The sequence below is a fragment of the Gymnodraco acuticeps genome, unplaced genomic scaffold, assembly GCF_902827175.1.
Source record: "Gymnodraco acuticeps unplaced genomic scaffold, fGymAcu1.1, whole genome shotgun sequence".
In the NCBI taxonomy this organism is placed as follows: Eukaryota; Metazoa; Chordata; class Actinopteri; order Perciformes; family Bathydraconidae; genus Gymnodraco; species Gymnodraco acuticeps.
In genome coordinates this window covers 3,244,114-3,264,436 of record NW_022990021.1, presented here as the reverse complement: position 1 = coordinate 3,264,436, position 20,323 = coordinate 3,244,114, and the positions used below count along the sequence as shown (strand labels likewise).

Genomic DNA, 20,323 nt, shown 5'->3' with positions numbered 1-20,323 from the left:
AGAGACAGCACAAATTACATTATGTTACAAACAAGATTTATTTGTACAAGATACAATTTCACAAGCAACTCGGAGCCTTGTGAACTTATCCTTAAAACTAGTAGTGTGGAATATGACCTGGTGAACACATCAAAACAACGAACAAAGATGACATAAAAGCAGAAAAAACTGTTCTGCTACAACATAAAGTAACCTGCTATGGTCTTAAAACAATGACACTGAAAGTTATTAACACGATTTACATTTAAAATAGATTATTGATGAATATATTAGTATTTTTGAAGCGGTTTTGTATCCCTTAATGATAAATTCAGGCGACCCGCCCACCCAGTCTGCTAAGAGCAAGAGAAAACATTACAATGATGAACAGTGCAGCAAAATAAATTGGGTGTTGGCACGGCAGTAGGTGACACATCTACATGAACTTGCTCATCTTGTATTTAATTTATATCACAACACAGCGATCAAAGCCTTTAATAGGGTAAAGCCAAAGCAAATACCACTTTGCTAGTATAATAACCTAATTTAAGAGAAATAATGGTAATACCAAGGTTTAAAACATGTTTACTTGCTACTCGTAAACTAAGTAATCATTTACAGATATGGCTTTTTTCCTGGCTTTAATGACCAGTGATTGCAAATACCTCAAATGCTTTTTAAAATGTTACCACCTTGAACAGAGAAACTATCAGATTCTGATTCGGGTTTTTGTATTTATAGTGGATCAGATTTTTGGGAAATGTCCACCATGAGATCAAGTGAATTCACAAACCGGCACAACATTCTGACTTCACTACTAGATGCAATTTGTTGACAGCTACTTCAATCAAAACATAACTGTTACTAACTCTAGAGGCTGAAGCCGGACACGGCAATGTGCTGAGCGTTATTTCTTGCCTCAAAGTACGAGGTGTCGGTTTCGTCCTCTGGCTGCGGTATGAAAGGCATCGGCTGGTTTTGCTGGTTGTCCCAGTCCAAGCCCTCAAACAGCGGGTGAGGCTTGAGTTCTGGTGGATGTTCAGAAAAAAAGATGAGAACACTTCCAATATAAATTAGATTATTATTAAGAACATTGAAAGTAAAAACAATATTAGCCTTCAATTATGTAATAATTCCCTGGTTACAGCTGCTTGAAACAGTCTCATCCTTTCTTCTTTTTAAAGACATACATGTTTAACACAAATCAAAAAACCTTAGGACATAGATTAACAATGTACTATATTATATTACAACATTTTTACTGCAAGGCTCACACTGTGATTCACATGCACTCTCTTATTTAATGGAATTTCTCATATTTTTTTCAGATAGGTTCCCTGAAATCTAAGATCTGACGACCAACATTGTTTTAAATTATGATTTGAAATATTGTAAAGCTGTTCTCACCCTTTAGACCAGCTCTTTTTGTCATGTCCATGGCTAGGAGAATTTGAATTGCATTTCTTGAGTTTACAGATAGTTCCTCCTCTTCCTCAGGCCAGAGAATATCTAAAATGATTGAAAGTGTTAAAAGAAGCAACAATTTTGAACAGGAAGGTGGTGACAAAAGCAACTAAAGCATGTCCTTAACATCATATTGTAAACTAAAATTATTATTTGTTAGGCATGTGGATCATCAAATACAGGCTGTGTGAGAGTTACATATTTGAAAGCATTTTGTGGTTTACGTTAGGATGTTTCTGTAAAAGAAATACAAACCCACCTCCTTTGAGGATATTCTGGAAGACCAGATGAGGGGTATCATCATTGAAAGGTGGCACACCTGTGAGGAACTCAAAAAGACACACACCAAGCGCCCACCAATCCACCATGCAGTCTGGATAGAAGCAAAGAGAAGTCACATTTCATACAGCTGCTGGCTTCAACATGTTTTCCCTTTGATTCAGTTAGAGTGCACCAATTGTACTGCAGTGGCATGAGAAGGGAATAAGTTAGGTTGAGGACAAAAGGATGTTCTGGTATGAACTCATTTTCTTTCAATCACCAACACGTAGCTTAAAATATCTGTAATTATCACCCACATCTAACACACATGAATATTGATGTGTGTCTGGGATTATAGTTGAAACACAGTCTTTTGCAATGAATGAAAGGATTTGAGAATCAATCACAATTATCTATTGAGTTGAGCCATGAACACATCTTAACAGCTGATGAATAAATACTGTCACACAGAATCAATCATGTCATAGACTGACAGTTCATGAATCCAAATGTCAGCAATTATGTTACATGGTGCGACTGACAGGAAATACTGCCCTCAGCTTGTTTACATTTGAATAAATAACAGCATATCCAATCAATACGTTATTATTAGATGACAATTTGCAGTGTGATGATTGACAAAAATAAAGCCAGTGATATAGCACATTGAATATATGCCACAATTTGCCCAAATATTAAAGCTTGTTCCGTGTAACAATGGCGTTAGCTGAATGTTAAAAGACAATCCCATTTCTTTAGCCTTTTTAATCACACGTTTTAAATGCTTCCCCCTTGCCTCTGACCAGCCCACAGTTTTTCCAACAATCCCACGGGAAGAAAGAGAACCAGTAGGGGAAGGACAAGGGGGAACAATCAGCTCATTCCCTTTAGCATATTAGCAGGCTGGGTGATCATGCAAGCTTACTTGCACAAACAGAAATATCACTATAAACTTACCACACTGAAAACTTCCTGAAACTCAAACAAGAGTGCTTGTCAAAAAGACTACTAAGTCAACCATCCAATGTCAATACAGTAAGACTGTTTTGGGCTATTTGCGTGTTGCTGTGAGTTTTTTTAATTTCCCAATCTTACCATGTGGTTTTCTCAAGAGAAGCTCCGGAGCCAAATAGTCAGGAGTTCCTAAAATGGGTACACCCTCAACAGGCAGTGTCCCCCTCCTGACGCTCTTTGGGGTCCTGAAGGGGGTGTGAGAGGCTGACATGGGCTGAGGAGTCTGATGTGAGAAAATTATTTAAAAAAATTATTAGAAAGCCTTAAATAAGTAACCTTTGTGTGGTTTATGTCATTTACAATGTATTTTAATACCACCCGACAGGTAAATCACCACAACTCTTAAACTCATTTAGCTCATCCCAAAAATGTATCTTTTATTTTGACCCAAGATGTGCACAAAAGACTGCAGGTCTTACATTTAGGACAGTGGCGAGTTCTAGAACATACCTGACATAGAGAGCTGTTGGAACTGGGTATTTTCTGTACTGGTGTTGCGTTGCAAGATGCAGAGGGATGGGAAGCAGTTGTGGATACCTCCATAGCATCAACAGAACCGATGCTTAACCGGGACACCCCCGACGTGTTGGAGCGGTCGATGGAGCTACAGTAGCTACGGAAAGCGACAATATTTCTCGGCTTGAGGAATGAGGAGGACTTTGTGTCACCATCAGGGAGCCGGTTAAGGAAGGAACACTCGGATCCTGTCCGGACAAAGTTTCCAAGTTTGGGTGTTCCCATAGCAACAGCAGATGGAGCTTGTGGGAGTGATTCAGCCATGGGTGAATCGTTATGTTCCTCTTGCTCATCAGATGATGCTGAATTGTTGTGTTTGGCAAACTTTCTTATCTTGAGAGATGCACAGCTTTGCATAGTGAGAGACGTTTCAGCCATAGAGCCATCAGAATCAAGGCTCAAGCTCCTGCAAATGTCACTGGGTGATGTGAAAGGCGAGAGGTCTTTGGGTCCGTCTTCAAACACGTCCTCTGTTAGCTCCTCTAGTTCACTTAACAGACTTTTAGTGATGGGACTGGAGCGTGTTGGGATCCGCTCTTCATCTAACCCAATCTCCTCAGTGGAGGCCAAGAAGTTACTGATTTGGATGTTGGGAAATGTTCCAGTCAGGCCAGTGTGAGGCCTTGCAGGTTCTTCTGGAATCTTGTAGCATCTCTTATAGGCTGTGTTACTTTTCTTGGCTTGAATCTCCAACGTCTCAGGGCTTCTCTCAATTTCTGAAAATGTCCTCTTTACGGACGAGGCTGATGGACACAAATCATCCAGAACGGGTTTTTTTGTCGGCACACAGTCCTGTTTGGGCCCTTCGGATTCAGAAGGCAACTTCCCCTTCTGTTCGTTGGTGTGTTCATTTTCCTTCTAAATAAAATATAAAAATAAACGGTCACAATAAGGATGAACCAATGAAGGCATATTACAAACATTAAACTCAATAAGCCAAAATATCTGTAACCATTTCAAATTAAATCATAATTTGAAATTAAACAAACTGGTGGTGACAAAAATGTTCGGGACACCTATGTTTAATAGACTATAAATGACATACAGTAAGGTTAACAATCACTGACCTCATCACACTCCCACATTGGAGAGATGGCCCCTTCAGTGTCGGTGGTGCTGCCTGCACTCATCGTCTCAAACCTCTTCCTGGTCTTCAGCAGGGTGGGGGTCAGATTTTTAGCCAGGTTGTGAGGATTAAACACAACATTGTTGGACCCTATGGAGAAATAACAGATAAAGCAACTGTTAAATCGGATTATCTTTGCCAAGAGCTCACGAGGTAGGTACCCTTTAACATTCCTTGCATTCCACAATGTTAATGAAAAGGGTGGGAAATAGCCAAGATGTGTATCTCTTTGATATGTACCATGACATACCTGTTTTCCAAGGGTATCCAGCCGGTGACTGCTGCTCTTTTTTCTTCAGCAAGGGAGAACCAAGAGAGTTTTTTTTCCTTCTAACTTTGCCGCAGGACATTGGACTTGACGCAGCAGAGGTGCTGCAGTGACGCTTTCCTTCTGCTGCAGGTGAATTCTGTGTTTGATTCAAAAATGATAGAGGAATCATTATTGAACTTCAAAGTATTAAGAGCTATTAGAGCATTTCTCCACGCAAAGTCATATTAATCTACTTACAAATCCAAGAGAGCTGATTAAGGAGAGCACTTGACCCGGGGTGCGGAAGTAATCTTGTTTTGGTTTAGCCAAGGATGGAGTAGTAAGGATATCCAAAATACTCAGCTCTGAAAAGATTAAATAAAAAAGGAAATATCAATACCATTACACTTGGTGATCAATTTGTTCAAATGTTAATTGAATGGGACTACATACCTCTGTCAAGCTTGACTTTAGAAAGGCCGAAGTCTGTCAGCTTAACATGTCCTGTGTTAGATATAAGCATGTTGTCTGGCTTCAAGTCCCTAAAAAGTTGTAAATCAGGTAAGTGTCCAAGTCATACAACAAGTATTATCAAAAGACTACTCACTCAGTGGTATTAACATTAAACAATACATAAAGAAATCGCATCACAGTACCTGTGGATTATACCATGACGGTGGAGGTAGTCCAAAGCCAATGCAACCTCTGAGATGTATTTTACAGACGTATCCTGGTCGAAATACCCATAATGGAGTAGCAGAGATTTGACATCTCCACCAATGAGATATTCCATGACCTGAAAGCAACATAAAAAGAAAGCATTATTTTAGGCACTCACTATTAATGTGTTTTTGTAAGTGTCATTATTTGTTGCCTTTGGGTGTTACCAGAAAGATCTTGGTGGCAGTCTGAAAGGAGTAGTACAGTTGAACCACGAAGGGGCTTTTGCTCAAAGCAAGTGCAGCTCTCTCTGCCTTCATCTGGCCCGTCATATTTTTAACAACCATATCTGCTTTCTTCATCACCTAAAGAGAACAATAACAATTACTATTAAAACATTTAAATAAATAAGTCTCTTTTTGATTATTCAAATCGTTGACAACCAAATCAACTAACCTTTATGGCATATAATCGCGGATTTGACTTCTTCCGAGCAAGGTAAACCTTGCCAAAAGCTCCGCGGCTGATTGGCTTCAACACGATGAAATCCTCGATTGAAGTCGGTTTAGCTTTATCCACCACTTTCTCATTGGTACTGGAATCCTGCTTTCCTTCTACGTCCATTTTCCAAATGAAGACTCAAGCTGTGTGTCTCCAACAGTCAGCTAGCTCGTAGTAAACACTTACATATCAAGAAAAATAACATCAGGTTTGTTTTGAAATTTTGAATTCACTGCTCTTTCGCGGGGTCCTCGGATGTCCGTTAAATTTAGTTATACAGGTTACTGCCTATATGTAAAGCATGACATGTTATTGACATGTTATTGATATGACTGTAAAGACGTATTATGTATTAACTCTTTCTGCCACATTTCTAAACGTTTAACATTTTCTGAAAATAAGATACCTAACAGAACGATAATAATTTAATTTTGATCAGGCAGTAACGAATGTGTGTGAACAACACAGAGAGAATACAAAATACAAATATTTAATGACATTCTAGTCTAATTTCTGTACCTATAATATGCAAATAAAGTTATATTTTTCTCATTTACAGTTTATTTCAGATAACATCGCGGTTTGAGGTCCACATTGGGGTCCACACCAATGACGCAAGCTGCACCCGGTAGTAATTCAACTTGACGTAATATTGTAGTCCAGTCAACTGACCTCAGATGCCGAAGAATCCATTTGCTGTTGTTAGCTAAGCTGCTGAAAGTTGTGTAACAAGTAAATACAAAAGGACACTGCTGCTGGGAGGACTCGCTTATTTAAGTTGTTTAGAGGGCCTCCCCCTACACGTCAAATCCCGAAATCCTATTTGTGAATTGTCACTCTGCAAATATGTTTTCACTGTCAGCGTCGTTTCAGCCCCAGCAGGTAAGCCGTGGATACCATTGTATTTTAGCTAGCTAATGTCTGCTATTCTGTCAACGTATTGCTAACTTAATGTCATTAAGCTATCAAGTCAGAGTTGCCTGTACAGGATTTTCCTGGGATGTATAGGAATAAGAAGCGGGGTCTGTCGGTTTTTATGTCCTGTGTTCTGTAACGTTCAATGACAACCTAGCTCAGCTAATGTTAGCATTAACAAAGCGACGGTCATAATCAGCCTCTGCTTATGTCACGCTGTATGCGTACGTGCAGTTTTTCTTATGACTGTACCGTCTTATATGTATGGAAAGTGCTAGGTTGTAATAAAGTCGAAGGGTGCTAACTTCATTTTCAAACAGTTGAGGTTATATTACTGTCACACATCTGACGTAGGTGAGCCATACTGCTCTGTGATTGGCAACGAGCAGTGTGGAGTCAGCCTTAATAACACTGATGTAATTGACCTGACCCAATGGAAGTTTCACAACAAAATCTAGCAAACCTTTAAACATCAACTTATATTTGTGTTTAGCCTATATAGTAAGGTCATTACATCATGTTGTTTTCTCTGTTTATGTATTTGCCAGATGATACTGCCCCTCAGCCAGCTCATCAATGCCCTCCACTCGCTGAAGACCTCAGCCACAGCTTCAATCCAGACCCTGCAACAAGGCTTCATTCCAGAGCACAGTTCATATCTGAAAGAGGTGAGATGGGCATCACAGATTAAAGATATGATTCCCTGAAGGGACTGTGCATAACCATCAATGACTTTTGTCTGAACGTGTATGTTTTTACACATATGTATTTCATTTTACTTAGTTGGTTAGGGTTACTTAGTTGGCTAACCCTAACCCTAACCCCTAACCCTAACCCTAACCCTGAACCAGATATACAAATAATACTGAAGTTGAACATTGTCTATGTTGGATAAACTGTAGTAAACACTAGATCTTTAGCTATTAACACCCTGCAATCATCTTTTGTGAGTGGGAAAGAACCCTCTTTTCTGGAGGTTTACATTTTGTTTAAACACATCAACCACAGTGAATCTCTCATGGTTGAACTTTAAATATTGTTTGAATCATTTATCCCAAAGGTTTCCCTACAGAAAAAAACATAGAAAAACAAGGTGAAGCAGTGATGTGGAAAGATAGTCGTCCTGCGTCCCTGACAAACTGAAAGGACGCTGTTAACACACCATCAAAATGTACTGCAGGCATACCCTATTTATTACCTTATAGTCAGAGGGTTGTTTACCTATATGTGTTTTTCTACTAGTACCTGCAACCTTGATCGTCTATTTAATGTTCAAAACATTTTTTCAAATTCCTAAGTCATGACATATGTCTAACTTGCGTTCATTTCTGTCTCTAAAAAATGATTGTGATAGTAAGTCATGTTTAAAGATGTCGCCAAACCTACGTAATGATGGTATTAAGAAGATAACCTACTTTTGCTTCCCCGTATTTACAGCCCAGTGTGAGTCTGAGGGACCTCGGCCTGTCAGAGATCAGGGGAAGTCAGCTGGATGAGCTGCTCAGCAGGTTGCTGCCTATTCCCGCACCAGAAGAACCTCCCGTTGTCCCCTCAGCATGGAGGTCGAGCCACGTTTCTGCACACAGCTTCTTTCAAAACAAACATGGTAAGCAGCTCAGAGCAATGAGCCTTCACACCTTTATTGTTTTCTAAGAATATCTTACTTTATGGAAAGGTTTCGTATCTCAAAAATGTGTAACTCAAGAAACAATAAATAAATCTTTAAATATGAACAACCCTTTGTTTACTTTTTGTCTGACAGGGTTCTCACACAGGACGTTGGGGGTCTTTGGCTCCCCAATATTCCATAGACAGCACCACAGTCCTTTAAAAGCAGCTTGCTCAGAGCTACAATTCTTGCCTGGTAAGAAACTGACTTTAAATACGTAACCTGCGGTATGAAAGTTATCAATGTGCATGAATGAGTTGATATTTTAAGGGTAGTGTTTAATGTGGCTTTCAATATGTCTCTATTTTTAGTATTGTTCCAGAGTCGGGGCTTCAAGACTTTTAGACCAAAGACCAGGCGAACAGAGTCTAGTTATGACGGTCCGGTGGAATCTGAGCCCTACACACCAGCTTTCATGAAGGTAAGCCAATACGGGGCAGATTTGGAAGTTTAATAAGCCACATGTTCTTTTCCCAACCAACTCTTTTCCTGTTTGCCTTACAGGGATTGCTTCAGCGGGAGAAAGGACCAGAATCACTGGACGAAGTGCTGAAGCAGAAGAACCTTCCAGAGAACCAGCAGGAAGCTTTCAAGACAGGTTTCAGTGAGGGCTTCATGAGATCTCAGGCCTTCACTCAGAGAACACAAGGCAGGTGGCTCACGTACTTAGCTATCAGGCACTACACTTCTAAATAACAAAGATAAGCAACCTTGTATAATATTAAGATAACACCACATTTCCTTTGAGTGCTGAGTTAAGTTGCAGGGAGACCTTATGATTTATATAAACATCTTATAAGTGTCTTTGCTCTGTTTACAGATTCGCTGAGGAGAACCAGGTTGATCCTTTTGGCCCTGCTTCTCATTGGGATTTATGGCTTGTCGAGATCCCCGTTTCTCTCGGGTAAAGGCTCCTTTTCTGATGCTGGTTTGTTTCAGTTCTTATTCTCTCCTATGCTTACACTCAAAACCCTACATGCACACTGTGAATTAGGGCTGCTCAATTAATCATATTTTAATCGCGATTACGATTATGGCTTGCAACGATTACGTAAACAACGTAATCAAAATAAAACGATTATTTTTTTATTATTATTATTACTTTTTGTTTTTTCAGTTGAATTATACTTAAAGTTCAGGGTAATCAACTGTTAAAAACATACTGTTCAAAATCATTTTCTCCAATAAATGGATGTTTTCAAAGTCAATGAATAATCGCATTTAATAATCGCAATTACAATTATTGACCCAAATAATCGAGATTATGATTTTTGCCATAATCGAGCAGCCCTACTGTGAATACAACACTTCTTGTTCATCTCCCAAAAGATGGAATGGAATAGTTTCACTTGAGCCTATTTTAATCTTAAATATGTTCAAAATTGTCCCTATTTTAAGTTAATACCTTAGAGTATAGCTAATAAGAGATAGCATTCCTCCTTTAGTTTGCATGTTGGATTGGACTTATGATTCTGCTGCATTCAACAGTTGCACTAAATTACAGCTATGTATATCTTTATACAAGAATGCTAAAACTTTTCTAATAGTAGGGAATAATACATGTCAAAAGGAGCGTAGATTTGCACCACAAATGTGTGGCAGTTGGCATATTGTCGTTCATTGTAAAACACTGTAAATAAAGGGAGTGTTTTTTCCGGTGTTACTGTTCTAACCAGTTTGTTTTTTTCTCACAGTGAGGTTCCGCACCACATCTGGTCTTGACTCTGCAGTCGACCCCGTCCAGGTGAAGAATGTGACATTTGAACATGTCAAAGGAGTGGAAGAGGCCAAGAATGAATTACAAGAAGTTGTGGAGTTTCTGAAGAACCCCCAGAAGTTCACCGTTCTGGGTGGAAAGCTGCCTAAAGGTATTTTAAAATGTCTCCAGATCTTTCATTTCCTCATTTTTTGTTGTCCAGGAAATGAGTGCACAGTGTGGCAATAGGTCTTATTTAGTTGACATGCTGTTATTTAAAACGTATTATCCCTCTGTTATCCTCTCAGGGATCCTCCTTATTGGTCCTCCAGGCACCGGAAAGACTCTGTTAGCGCGCGCTGTTGCCGGGGAGGCTGATGTTCCTTTCTACTACGCCTCCGGGTCTGAGTTTGATGAGATGTTTGTGGGGGTCGGTGCGAGTCGTATCAGGAACCTCTTCAGTAAGTTTGCTGGATTTGGAGATAATGGCCGAGTATCCAGTTGAGGATTTATCGAAACAAACTACAATCTGTCTTTGTGGTTTGCAGAAGAGGCAAAAGCAAATGCTCCCTGTGTCATCTTCATCGATGAGTTGGACAGCGTTGGAGGGAAGAGGATCGAGTCTCCGATGCATCCTTATTCTAGACAAACCATCAACCAGCTGCTGGCTGAAATGGATGGGTCAGTTTTCTGCCTTTGACATTAAACAGACTTAGTGTGAAAAACTTTTTGCATTTTGAACTCTTAATGTGTTTTATTGTACAGGTTCAAACCAAATGAAGGTGTGATCGTTGTTGGTGCTACAAACTTTGCAGAAGCTTTGGATAGGTATGTTTACAATTCATTGTTTCACATAAGCTCTAATTTGCCTTAAGCTTATTTAAAATTGAAATTAGGGATCACTCTACTATGTTTATTAACTAATATTTCTTTACTGCTTCCCAGTGCTCTGATAAGGCCAGGAAGATTTGACATGCAGGTGACGGTCCCTCGCCCCGATGTGAAAGGACGCACGGAAATTCTCAACTGGTACTTCTCCAAGATCAAAGTGGACCCTGGTAGGTCTTAATGTTAAATGTTAAGGTACTTTCTTTAAATGAATATCCCAGCAATCAAATCTCTCAGGATATTTTTCTTACTGCACTCTTTATTTGTCATCCTTATACATTTTTTGGCAATTCAGAAACGAATTGAAATTGGAAACTTTTTTTACGAACCAACATTCTTTTTTCAACCAATACCAGCAAAGAAAAGTGGCAATCATGTTTTATGCCGTTTGCTAAGACTTGATAAGTCACTCATAAAACACAAGGAGGTATGGAAACTAAGAACACCATATGTGGTAAATTGTACAGCTAATATAACACAACACATTAGTTGTGTTTCCTTTAAAGGGGAAAGGAAACACCAATTACAGCTATAATATTCTGGGAGTTTATTCATTTTACAATGAATATTGATCGTCATATTTATTGTATATGATATTACTCGCCAAAAGAAAATTAATTATCCGCCGGCCGGGTGGGGAATTCCGGGACCAGGCCGCCGCCATTAGGGGAGTCCCAAATGGTGACGTCACTGGGTGGGTCTTCGCTCCGGGTATCCATACCGGAAGTCAACACAACGTAGCAGATATGGCAGCGATGGAGGAATTTTGCAATGAGATCGACGTTTTGAACGATGAATTTGACTATTCGTCGAGTTGAGCTATAGAACACCCCCAATTCTCCATTGTACGTCATAATAATAGCTACCATTTAGTTAGGACGCGATTGCGTTAATTAATAAGGTCACACTGTGTCAGTAAATACATGTGTGAGCTAGTAATCTGGTAGTGCTGCAATATTTACCTCTCTCTCGGCAGCTGAAGCAACTCGTTTGGTGGCTCGAACTTCACGTTTGTTGACACTGTCATTGTCTTGCGCGGCCGACGTGCTGGGACGGTCGGTGTTCCCGACTGCATACGTTGAGAAATCGAATATTGTGGGAACAGATCCTGGCTTCAAATCCGATGTTTTGTATTGAACCAAGCATCCAGACTCATCAAACCTCATTTTGTGGACATAATCGTCATTTTTAAAGTGTTCGCTGCACACACGTGCGTACTGATTCAGCGGCGGATCGGACCGTTTCATGGAAATAACCCATACTTTGAGCAGCTTCTCATCCGTTAGTGGCAGCCTATGGAAATGTACTTCTTCCTTCTTCGTATAAAATCCATTTGTGCAGCCTGGGGCAATACAATAAACTCCTGACGACGACCGTTTTCTTTTAATGTAAACTACTGGTGCATTGCACGCCATGTTGTTTGTTATTGAGCTTTGGCCCAGGAAGCCGTACCCACTCAGTGACGTCACTGGGAAAGTCCCGGAGCAATGGAAGCGCCCATGGTCATTAGGCACGTATTTCAAAAAATAAATGTGCGTATCTCGATCGTTTACATTGGAAATAGACTAGATAAATACATTTCCTAATGGGAATATTGTCGCATGGAAAGCAGTTTGAAAAGTGTTTCCATTTCCCTTTAACTGGTGGATATAGAGTTGCTGCAGTGGAGACGCTGCGCACAGCTGATCGACAGCTGGGACACAAACCACCAAATAGATAACATAATTCAGATCCAGTCGTCATGACTCCACTCCGGAGGGATTCCCCGATCATTTCTTACAGTCTCTCATCAAGGGGGTGTCTCCTGTCCCCGGCACAAACACACTGCCTGAGGAAGGCTATGTGTATTTTTTTTGTCATGAACCTTTTTCGGACCACTTATTTATTTATTTTGGTGACGATCCGACCTCCATGCTGCTACTCTGGTTCAAACGGCATCCACCAAACAATATGATTTATCTCCACCTCCCCAAAATAACCAGAATCTGACACGGTGTGAGATGTCTTTTTTAGCTGTTCTGTCGTCATTTCCTGCTATCTTCTTCATAAAGTCAGTCAGAATGAATGAATGAATGGGCGTTTCTTTGACTATTTATAGGCAAATATGGGCGTTACGTGAAGCCCGCAAAAGCTGCACCGCATTTCGAGTCGATTGTGATTTATAAAGGGAAACCGGCGTAGGAAGTGCTGTACGCACTTTCCTCGCCGGAACGCAATGTTTGGTGAATCGGAAAATTTCTGTACCTATTTTTTGGATTTCTACTACGTAAGCAACCTTCCCACGTGAATCCTACGCACGGCGTTATAAATGAGGCCCCTGGGCATTCCGATGAGAGTGATAAAGGATAGTATGCCAGGAGGTTGCCATTTCAAGCGTTGGCTAGCAGAAGACAAATACAAGCCATGGCTAAGACGAGGGTCAAGCCCACGAGTAGCCTCCTGCAAAGTTTGCAACAAATAACGATGCGAGAGTCTGTGCTGACGAGCCACATGAAAGGTACGCCGCAGTAGAGCATTTTAGATTAGGCTAACGTTGCATGTTACGTTTGTTTAAGCTAACGTTAGCGAGCTGAATAGCGAACTCGATGAGGGATAATAATAATTGAAGGGGGCTATCATTTCAGAGGAGCGTACCTATGTTAATATGTGCGTTACAGTCGCCATCCGGTGGTGTTCAGAGGTTGAAGCACTCACTGTTGTAATTCAACCCAGTCTCACGGCATTTCGTGTTATAGTCACGAAATATAATCTATTGATTCGACACAGAGCGATTTTGAAAGCAATGTATTTCTACTGGTAGTATGTTTCGTGCCTAAACCAAATGTGACTTGCTCTATCGAAATCAGTCTCATTGACCCGAAGACACATTTTCGTTTGTATTACTGGTCTGGGGGAAGCTCGCGAGTGTGTGTGTGTTTGTGTATTTTTGCGTTTGTGTGTATTGTGTTTGTGTACCGGGCAAACACTCACAAGAAACACCGGCTGTTGTTATGCCTGTAGTGACGTTAAATTACCCCGTTCTCCGCTTGTAATTATGCCGTCACAAGCTTCAAAGTTGTATTTATCATCGGAATTTGCCGAAACAAGTTTAATATTCTGAAAGCCAATACTTTGTTTATTTAAAAACAGATGAAAACAAACTGTGCTCTGAGCCCCATTTATTTTCCTCACAGACGGCAAAAAAAGCCAGACAATATACGATTGAAAATAAAAACAATAATCGTGGCTTGATATTGAGTAAGAACATGTTTTTATGATCCCCACAGCTTCCGGTCTTCCAAGACTCGACCGGACAAAAAGAAGCAGGCACGAAACACACTACCAATAGAAATACATTGTTTTTAAAATCGTTGTGTGACACGAAAAAAAGGGGAAAATGGTGTTGGTGAACACGAATCAATAGATTACATTTATTTCGTGACTATAACACGAAATGCCGTGAGACTTGGTTGCGTAATTAGACCATAGCTTGTTAGTATGTTGTTAGAAATTATAAACTGAGGATTTGACCGGGTTGATACTTTTAGAAACAGGCTTTTATATAAAATCTTGAAGTATTATACAAGTAAAACTACATTTAGCTTTAATCCCATGTAATTGTAGAATGAACACAGTCTTCCTTTGAAGATGTATAAGTCAGGTGTCTTGCGTAGTCAAAATTACCTACCATTCATTGTACACATTTGTAAATACTATTTTCCACTTACCATTGTGAGTCTATTTTGATGCAGCTCCGCGTGATTTTGTGGCTACAATTCAGGCTAATACGCTACTAGAGGTGGACTAAGTACTCAGATGTTGTACTTGAGTAAAAGTAGAAGTACCAGAGTGTAGGAATACTCTGTTACAGTAAAAGTCCTGCATTCAAAATGTTCCTCAAGTGAAAGTAGAAAAGTATTCTCATCACAATATAGTGAAAGTAGCGACAGTAAAAGTAGTCATTGTGCAGATTGGTCCATTTCAGAATAATATATATGATATGTTTTATAATGATTGATCATGAAAGTGTTCTCAAAGCTGGTAAAGGTGCAGCTAGTTTGAATGACTTTGTATACTGCAGGGTAGCTTGTGGATTTACTCCAGGTGGAACTAAAGTCTGATTTAACACTTGGTTATATTTCACATCATTCATCCACATCTGTAGAGTAACTAAATGGATTAAATACATGTAGTGGAGTAAAAATACACAATTTACCTCTGACTTATGTTTACTGCCAACCTAAAAGTACCTCAAAAATAGTAATCAATAATGTCCCGCTGCCTCCTGGTGCTGCAGCCATTTCATGAAGTGAAGGAGGTTTTCCTTCTATAAAAACAGCTGTGGCAGCAGATACCGCGAGAGTCCCGGACATGAATTCATAGATCAAGGCAGACTGGTTTACTCTCCTGTTTTGCCAATCCGGTGCTTAAACAAATAGCTCTACACCCCTGGCCGACATGTCCTTAAAATGAAGTCCGAGTTTGAAATATATCTCAAATAATGTATGCACTGCCATTTCCCCACATAAACATAACAGTCTGCAATTAAACAGTTGTCTCCTGTGCGCTCCTCTTCCTACTTGGCGCACCGGTAACTTTCTTGTGCGCACGAGAGGCTGAGACCCTATAGGCTCTATAGCAGTGCTTCTCAAAGTGTGGTCCGCGGACCACTGGTGGTCCGTGAGTGCCCCCTAGTGGTCCGTGAGTATATTGGTAACATTTCACATTTGAAATAAATAAATTAATTTCAGTTTTCCGCACTCTCGCGGGAATATCTCCGCAATGGAGCGAGCTTAAGTTTCACTTTCGATTGCATGATATAGCCCAGCGCAACACCTTCATCACACATGTGGCCACTGGTTTGTACCATTTTCAGGCGATTTGTAAAAAACAATGTGTTTTTGGATATTTGTGGAGTTAGGTGGTCCGCGAGTATTTTTGTATTGGTTAAGTGGTTCTTGGTATGAAAAAGTTTGAGAAACACTGCTCTATAGGATCCGCCGAATCCCTCGGAACATCATAAAAGCCATTTTTAACAGTTTTCTAGTGAAAGTTTAACCAGGCTACTGGATGAAATAATATGACTGGTATAGGTGCAAAAATTAAACACTTTTTGAAAATATTATGATAAAATATTTTATATATTTATAATTCTGCAAATATTACGATAAACACACAGCTATTTCGCGGCACGGCAGTAACACCTCCGCGGCCCAGTACCGGTCCGCGGACCGGGGGTTGGGAACCCCTGGTTTATAGCATAAAGAACATCTGATTTAATGTGAGGTAGGGAAATAATCATTTGAGTATATAAATATGTAATTTACAACAGCTGTAAGATGCTTGAAAATGCACCTTGAAAATGCTTGAAAAGTGCTTGAATTTGACTTTGGAAAAGGTGTAAGAACCCTGAATATTATTGACAAACCCTGCACATTTTGCAAGGCATTCAGAGCGGTACACCTTCATTTCTATAAAGGACACCATTGTCTCTTGAACACTGTTCACCTTTTTATAAAGAAGGCATTTCCTATTGTGTTGCTCTGTTCCAGCCGTGGAAGCGGGAATCATTGCCAGGGGGACCGTGGGATTCACCGGGGCCGAGCTGGAGAACCTGGTGAACCAGGCCGCCCTGAAGGCAGCCGTGGACGAGAAAGAGATGGTCACAATGACAGATCTGGAGTTCGCTAAGGACAAGATCCTCATGGGTGAGTACACACAGTGTTTAAATCTCTTCTGGAACCCTGACATCACATGAGACAGATTACATCGACTCGAACTAAGATAGGAAAAATATAGAGCCCGGGAAAAGCTGAATGGAATTTTCTTTTAATCCTTTATTAAAAACCAGGCCCTGAGAGGAGGAGTGTTGACATCGACAAGAAGAATAAGACCATCACAGCCTACCATGAGTCCGGCCATGCTATCGTAGCCTATTACACCAAAGACGCAATGCCCATCAATAAAGCCACCATCATGCCCAGAGGCCCAACTCTTGGCCATGTAAGCTCTTCTAATATACCTAATAAGTGCTGTTTTTGTCTCATTAAACCTAAAGCTAAACATAGTGTCTTTGTCTCTGTCCTTTAGGTGTCCATGCTCCCAGAGGATGACCGCTGGAGTGAGACCAGAGCCCAGCTGCTGGCTCAGATGGATGTGAGCATGGGGGGCCGAGTAGCAGAGGAGCTCATCTTCGGAGATGACAACATCACTACTGGTGCGGGAGAGATACGTTTAGTTGATGCCTGGGTGTTATGTGCAATCAGCATCAGAAATTATGTTTAAGAGAATATGTTTCAACCACACTGTAACCACAATATGTATATAGTTTCTTAATACAGTCTGTGTGAACTCAAATGTACCTCGACAGATCGGTATTATAATAATAAATACAGAATTTCATTTTGAGCAATTTGTAGTTTAGCTGTGATGAAACAGTCTTTTTTATAATTTGACATCCACACTCAAGTACTCCATTGCCATATTATAGTTAATGTCTGATTATATTATCTGTGTGCTGTGTTACTACACAATAGTTTGATTATTTGTATCTTTATGTGCATTTTAGGAGCCTCCAGTGACTTTGATGGAGCGACCAAAATAGCCAAAATGATGGTGACCAGGTTCGGCATGAGTGACAAGGTAACAGTTTAATTTGTTTGGTTGATTAGGGCACATTTTAATACTCTCCATTAACATAAATGACAAAAAGAAATACTCAATAGTGCTGTTTTGTGGATTTTATTGCTTTGGTTCTTGAAGTGTTTTTATAGTATACAAGCGCAAATTTCAATTTTTATTCTGAAGATGTTGATTCCAGCTGTTCTTCAGAGACCGGGAGAATGGTTTATTGTTACGTTACAATGAAAACCTTCAGTCCTCTTGACACTGTAACATATAATTACTCCTAAAGCATAAACAGTCTTTCATTCTGGAGTCCTGGGCAAAAGCTTTGCAGCGTATAATGATGCATGAGGAAGTCTATTGTTCTTTCGTCTCAAGGAAGTCATTTGTGTTTTTGTTGCAGCTTGGGGTGATGACCTACAAGGACGTGACCAAGCAGAGCCCCGAGACACAAGCAGCCATCGAACAGGAAGTCAGGGTTTTACTGCTTGTGAGTTTTCTACAGCATTGACTTTATTTGTCAGATATGTTTAATAATTGATCTGTTTCTTAATCCATTTCTTTTTCACCTATCTTCCTATTCGATCCAGGACTCTTACACACGTGCTAAATCCCTCCTGAAGACGTACAGTGAGGAGCACAAGAAGCTAGCGGACGCCCTGCTAGCACATGAGACTCTGGATGCCAAAGAGATCAAGATGTTGCTTGAGGACAAATCACTAGACCTCCTGATACCTCAGTAGATATTTTAGAATCTTGTATTGTGTATATATGAAGCTGTTTCACCCCTTATACATTTTTATTTTATCTTCATTTCTCTTGCTTTTCCTGTAGAGAAGACTTTTGGTTTCACAGCCATTTTTTAAGAAATCACAGTTTAATTGGATGAAATACAAATGTGTTCTCCACGTGTTAGTCCACAGGTTTCGTCAAGGGCTTATTGTCCTCAACAAAAGACAAAAGGCATAATTGTATACAAATTTGGTAACATTACGAGGTTATAGAGCAAATTAAGTTGACATGGTGCGATGAATGCTTTCATGTATGTCTATGTCTCAAATACATTTGTACTGACAAGTCAACACCATAGAACCTTAAAAGACCTCAATCTAGAATGTACCAAGGTACAGTTGATTCTGCTGTTCATAATAGAGTTCAATCTCTAGATCATGTCTTTCAGTCGCATCTATTTTGTTTGTTCCTATTTATTTAAGTGCCCAAAAGTTGTGTTCTCTTTTTCTGAAATTAGTAGTAGTCCCTTGTGTGATTCTAAGCTCACGTGTAGCTGATATGAGGGGAACTGTGTATATATACTGTCAGCGTGTAAAAGGATTGCCTTTGTGCTTCGGTTTGTTCTTTTAGACAAAGGCTTCCTTGAAGCTCAAATAAAGGTTACCCTTACTCATGAAATTGGTGTTCAGTACATGACTCAAGTGATGACAAATGTGTAACGTGTAAGTAACTTTCTATTTTTAATAGTCTTTAGCATTCCTTTGAAGATAAATAACTCCAATACATATTATTTTTACTATGGGTACATTCTTTGGTTCAATATTATTTAGCCACCTATTTAAAACACAATTGATTCCTAATGTTTAAATGTTTTGTGTAACCCTCTGCTTTTGTAACTACAGCATATTTAAAATATTTTTTTTAATGAACTGAATTCCATTGTTCAAATGGACACACACATCAAGTAAACATGGGACATTTTGGATTTGGTTCAATGGATGCAGAGCAACACAGAAACATAGGGCTGGATAGTTCATTCAATTGCATGGCTTCTGTAGAAATATTCCTAAATGGATGAAGAGAAATGGGAGGCTTGATTTTGATTGAAGATTCTGAATACTTTTGTAAATGTGATATCATTTAAATGTATCTGCAAATGATTCCTCTTTCTCATCATGGGGGTGCTAAACACTTTCAGGATAAGGCTCCAACATAACAAAATGTCCAACAAATGAAGGCAAATATTTTCGGAATCAGAAGCGGTTTTATTAACAAGTAGGTTTGGTATGTGTGGTGCATACAAAGATTAGAAAGAAAAATATGTAGCAAAATAAAATAAAATGGACTCTTATGAAAGCTTTTTACAAGAACTATTTGAAGACTATTATAACAAATTACCAATATTTGCATATGACAAATACTATATAGCCTACTGTATGTAAAGTGGAGAGCTGTGCTGATTTGAAAGAGGTAGTGTGGAGAAGACATTTGCAAAGGAATAACAATTGAAAAAGTAGCAAGATAATGTTTGCGTGATGTGCGTTAGTGTAATGCATAACGTTGTACTAAGGTTTATTATACCAGTTGTATTTATAATAATTACTGTTGCATTTATCAATAGACTTTGGTTAATAAGTATGCATATATTTGCAGATTATGTGTTCAGCCAATTAGTTGTAAATACAAATAATATCATTCTTATATATTTTAAAGCATACGTTTGTCTATTTGTAATAGATCTCTCAATAGAGAAAGAATGTGCTCTCTTGTGTTCTCTTTTAATACCTGATTCCTTAATCAGGTTGTCTTAATAATTATTTGTTAAGGAACATCTTTGAGGCTAAAAGGTTACTATATTTCCTTTGAGATACTAGGTGATCACAGGTTTCTTTGGAAATGACCACTTAGAGGACTTAAATGTCTGCCTTGAAAAAGCAGACTTAATTTTACACTGAGCTCTTTTGTTAAACTGCAAACAAGAAAAACAATGTATTCACTACTCCCTTTGAATGATCTTAAGTTACAATTAGTGTATTTAGTTCCAGGTGA

The 20,323-nt window shown here is 39.4% G+C and overlaps 2 protein-coding genes across 4 annotated transcripts; one reads left to right on the top strand and one right to left on the bottom strand.

Annotated features, from left to right (window-relative positions):
- Positions 1–19: 19 nt before the first annotated feature.
- On the bottom strand, positions 20–6,478 carry mastl (microtubule associated serine/threonine kinase-like). 2 transcript variants are annotated; one of them, XM_034214113.1, is made up of 13 exons: positions 6,329–6,478; positions 5,727–5,952; positions 5,498–5,635; positions 5,267–5,406; positions 5,064–5,152; positions 4,869–4,975; positions 4,611–4,767; positions 4,302–4,450; positions 3,169–4,092; positions 2,800–2,941; positions 1,703–1,816; positions 1,387–1,488; positions 20–1,007 (listed from the first exon to the last, which is right to left on the bottom strand). In XM_034214113.1, the coding sequence occupies exons 2-13, from the start codon at positions 5,892–5,894 to the stop codon at positions 850–852; spliced, it is 2,388 nt and encodes a 795-aa protein (XP_034070004.1). In that variant the 5' UTR covers positions 5,895–5,952; positions 6,329–6,478; the 3' UTR covers positions 20–849. The 2 variants fall into 2 exon arrangements, with proteins under 2 accessions (XP_034070004.1, XP_034070002.1); XM_034214111.1 differs by lacking the exon at positions 6,329–6,478 and having other exon boundaries at positions 5,727–6,165.
- Positions 6,357–18,952, top strand: LOC117544741 (ATP-dependent zinc metalloprotease YME1L1-like). 2 transcript variants are annotated; one of them, XM_034214115.1, is made up of 18 exons: positions 6,357–6,653; positions 7,235–7,354; positions 8,124–8,292; positions 8,449–8,550; positions 8,667–8,776; positions 8,860–9,004; positions 9,176–9,259; positions 10,050–10,223; positions 10,360–10,512; positions 10,600–10,732; positions 10,817–10,879; positions 10,997–11,109; positions 16,471–16,626; positions 16,770–16,921; positions 17,009–17,135; positions 17,487–17,560; positions 17,946–18,032; positions 18,133–18,952. In XM_034214115.1, exons 1-18 carry the CDS (start codon positions 6,618–6,620, stop codon positions 18,283–18,285), a joined length of 2,151 nt encoding a protein of 716 aa, XP_034070006.1. In that variant the 5' UTR covers positions 6,357–6,617; the 3' UTR covers positions 18,286–18,952. The 2 variants fall into 2 exon arrangements, with proteins under 2 accessions (XP_034070006.1, XP_034070005.1); XM_034214114.1 differs by having other exon boundaries at positions 9,176–9,283.
- The last annotated feature ends 1,371 nt before the right edge of the window (positions 18,953–20,323 follow it).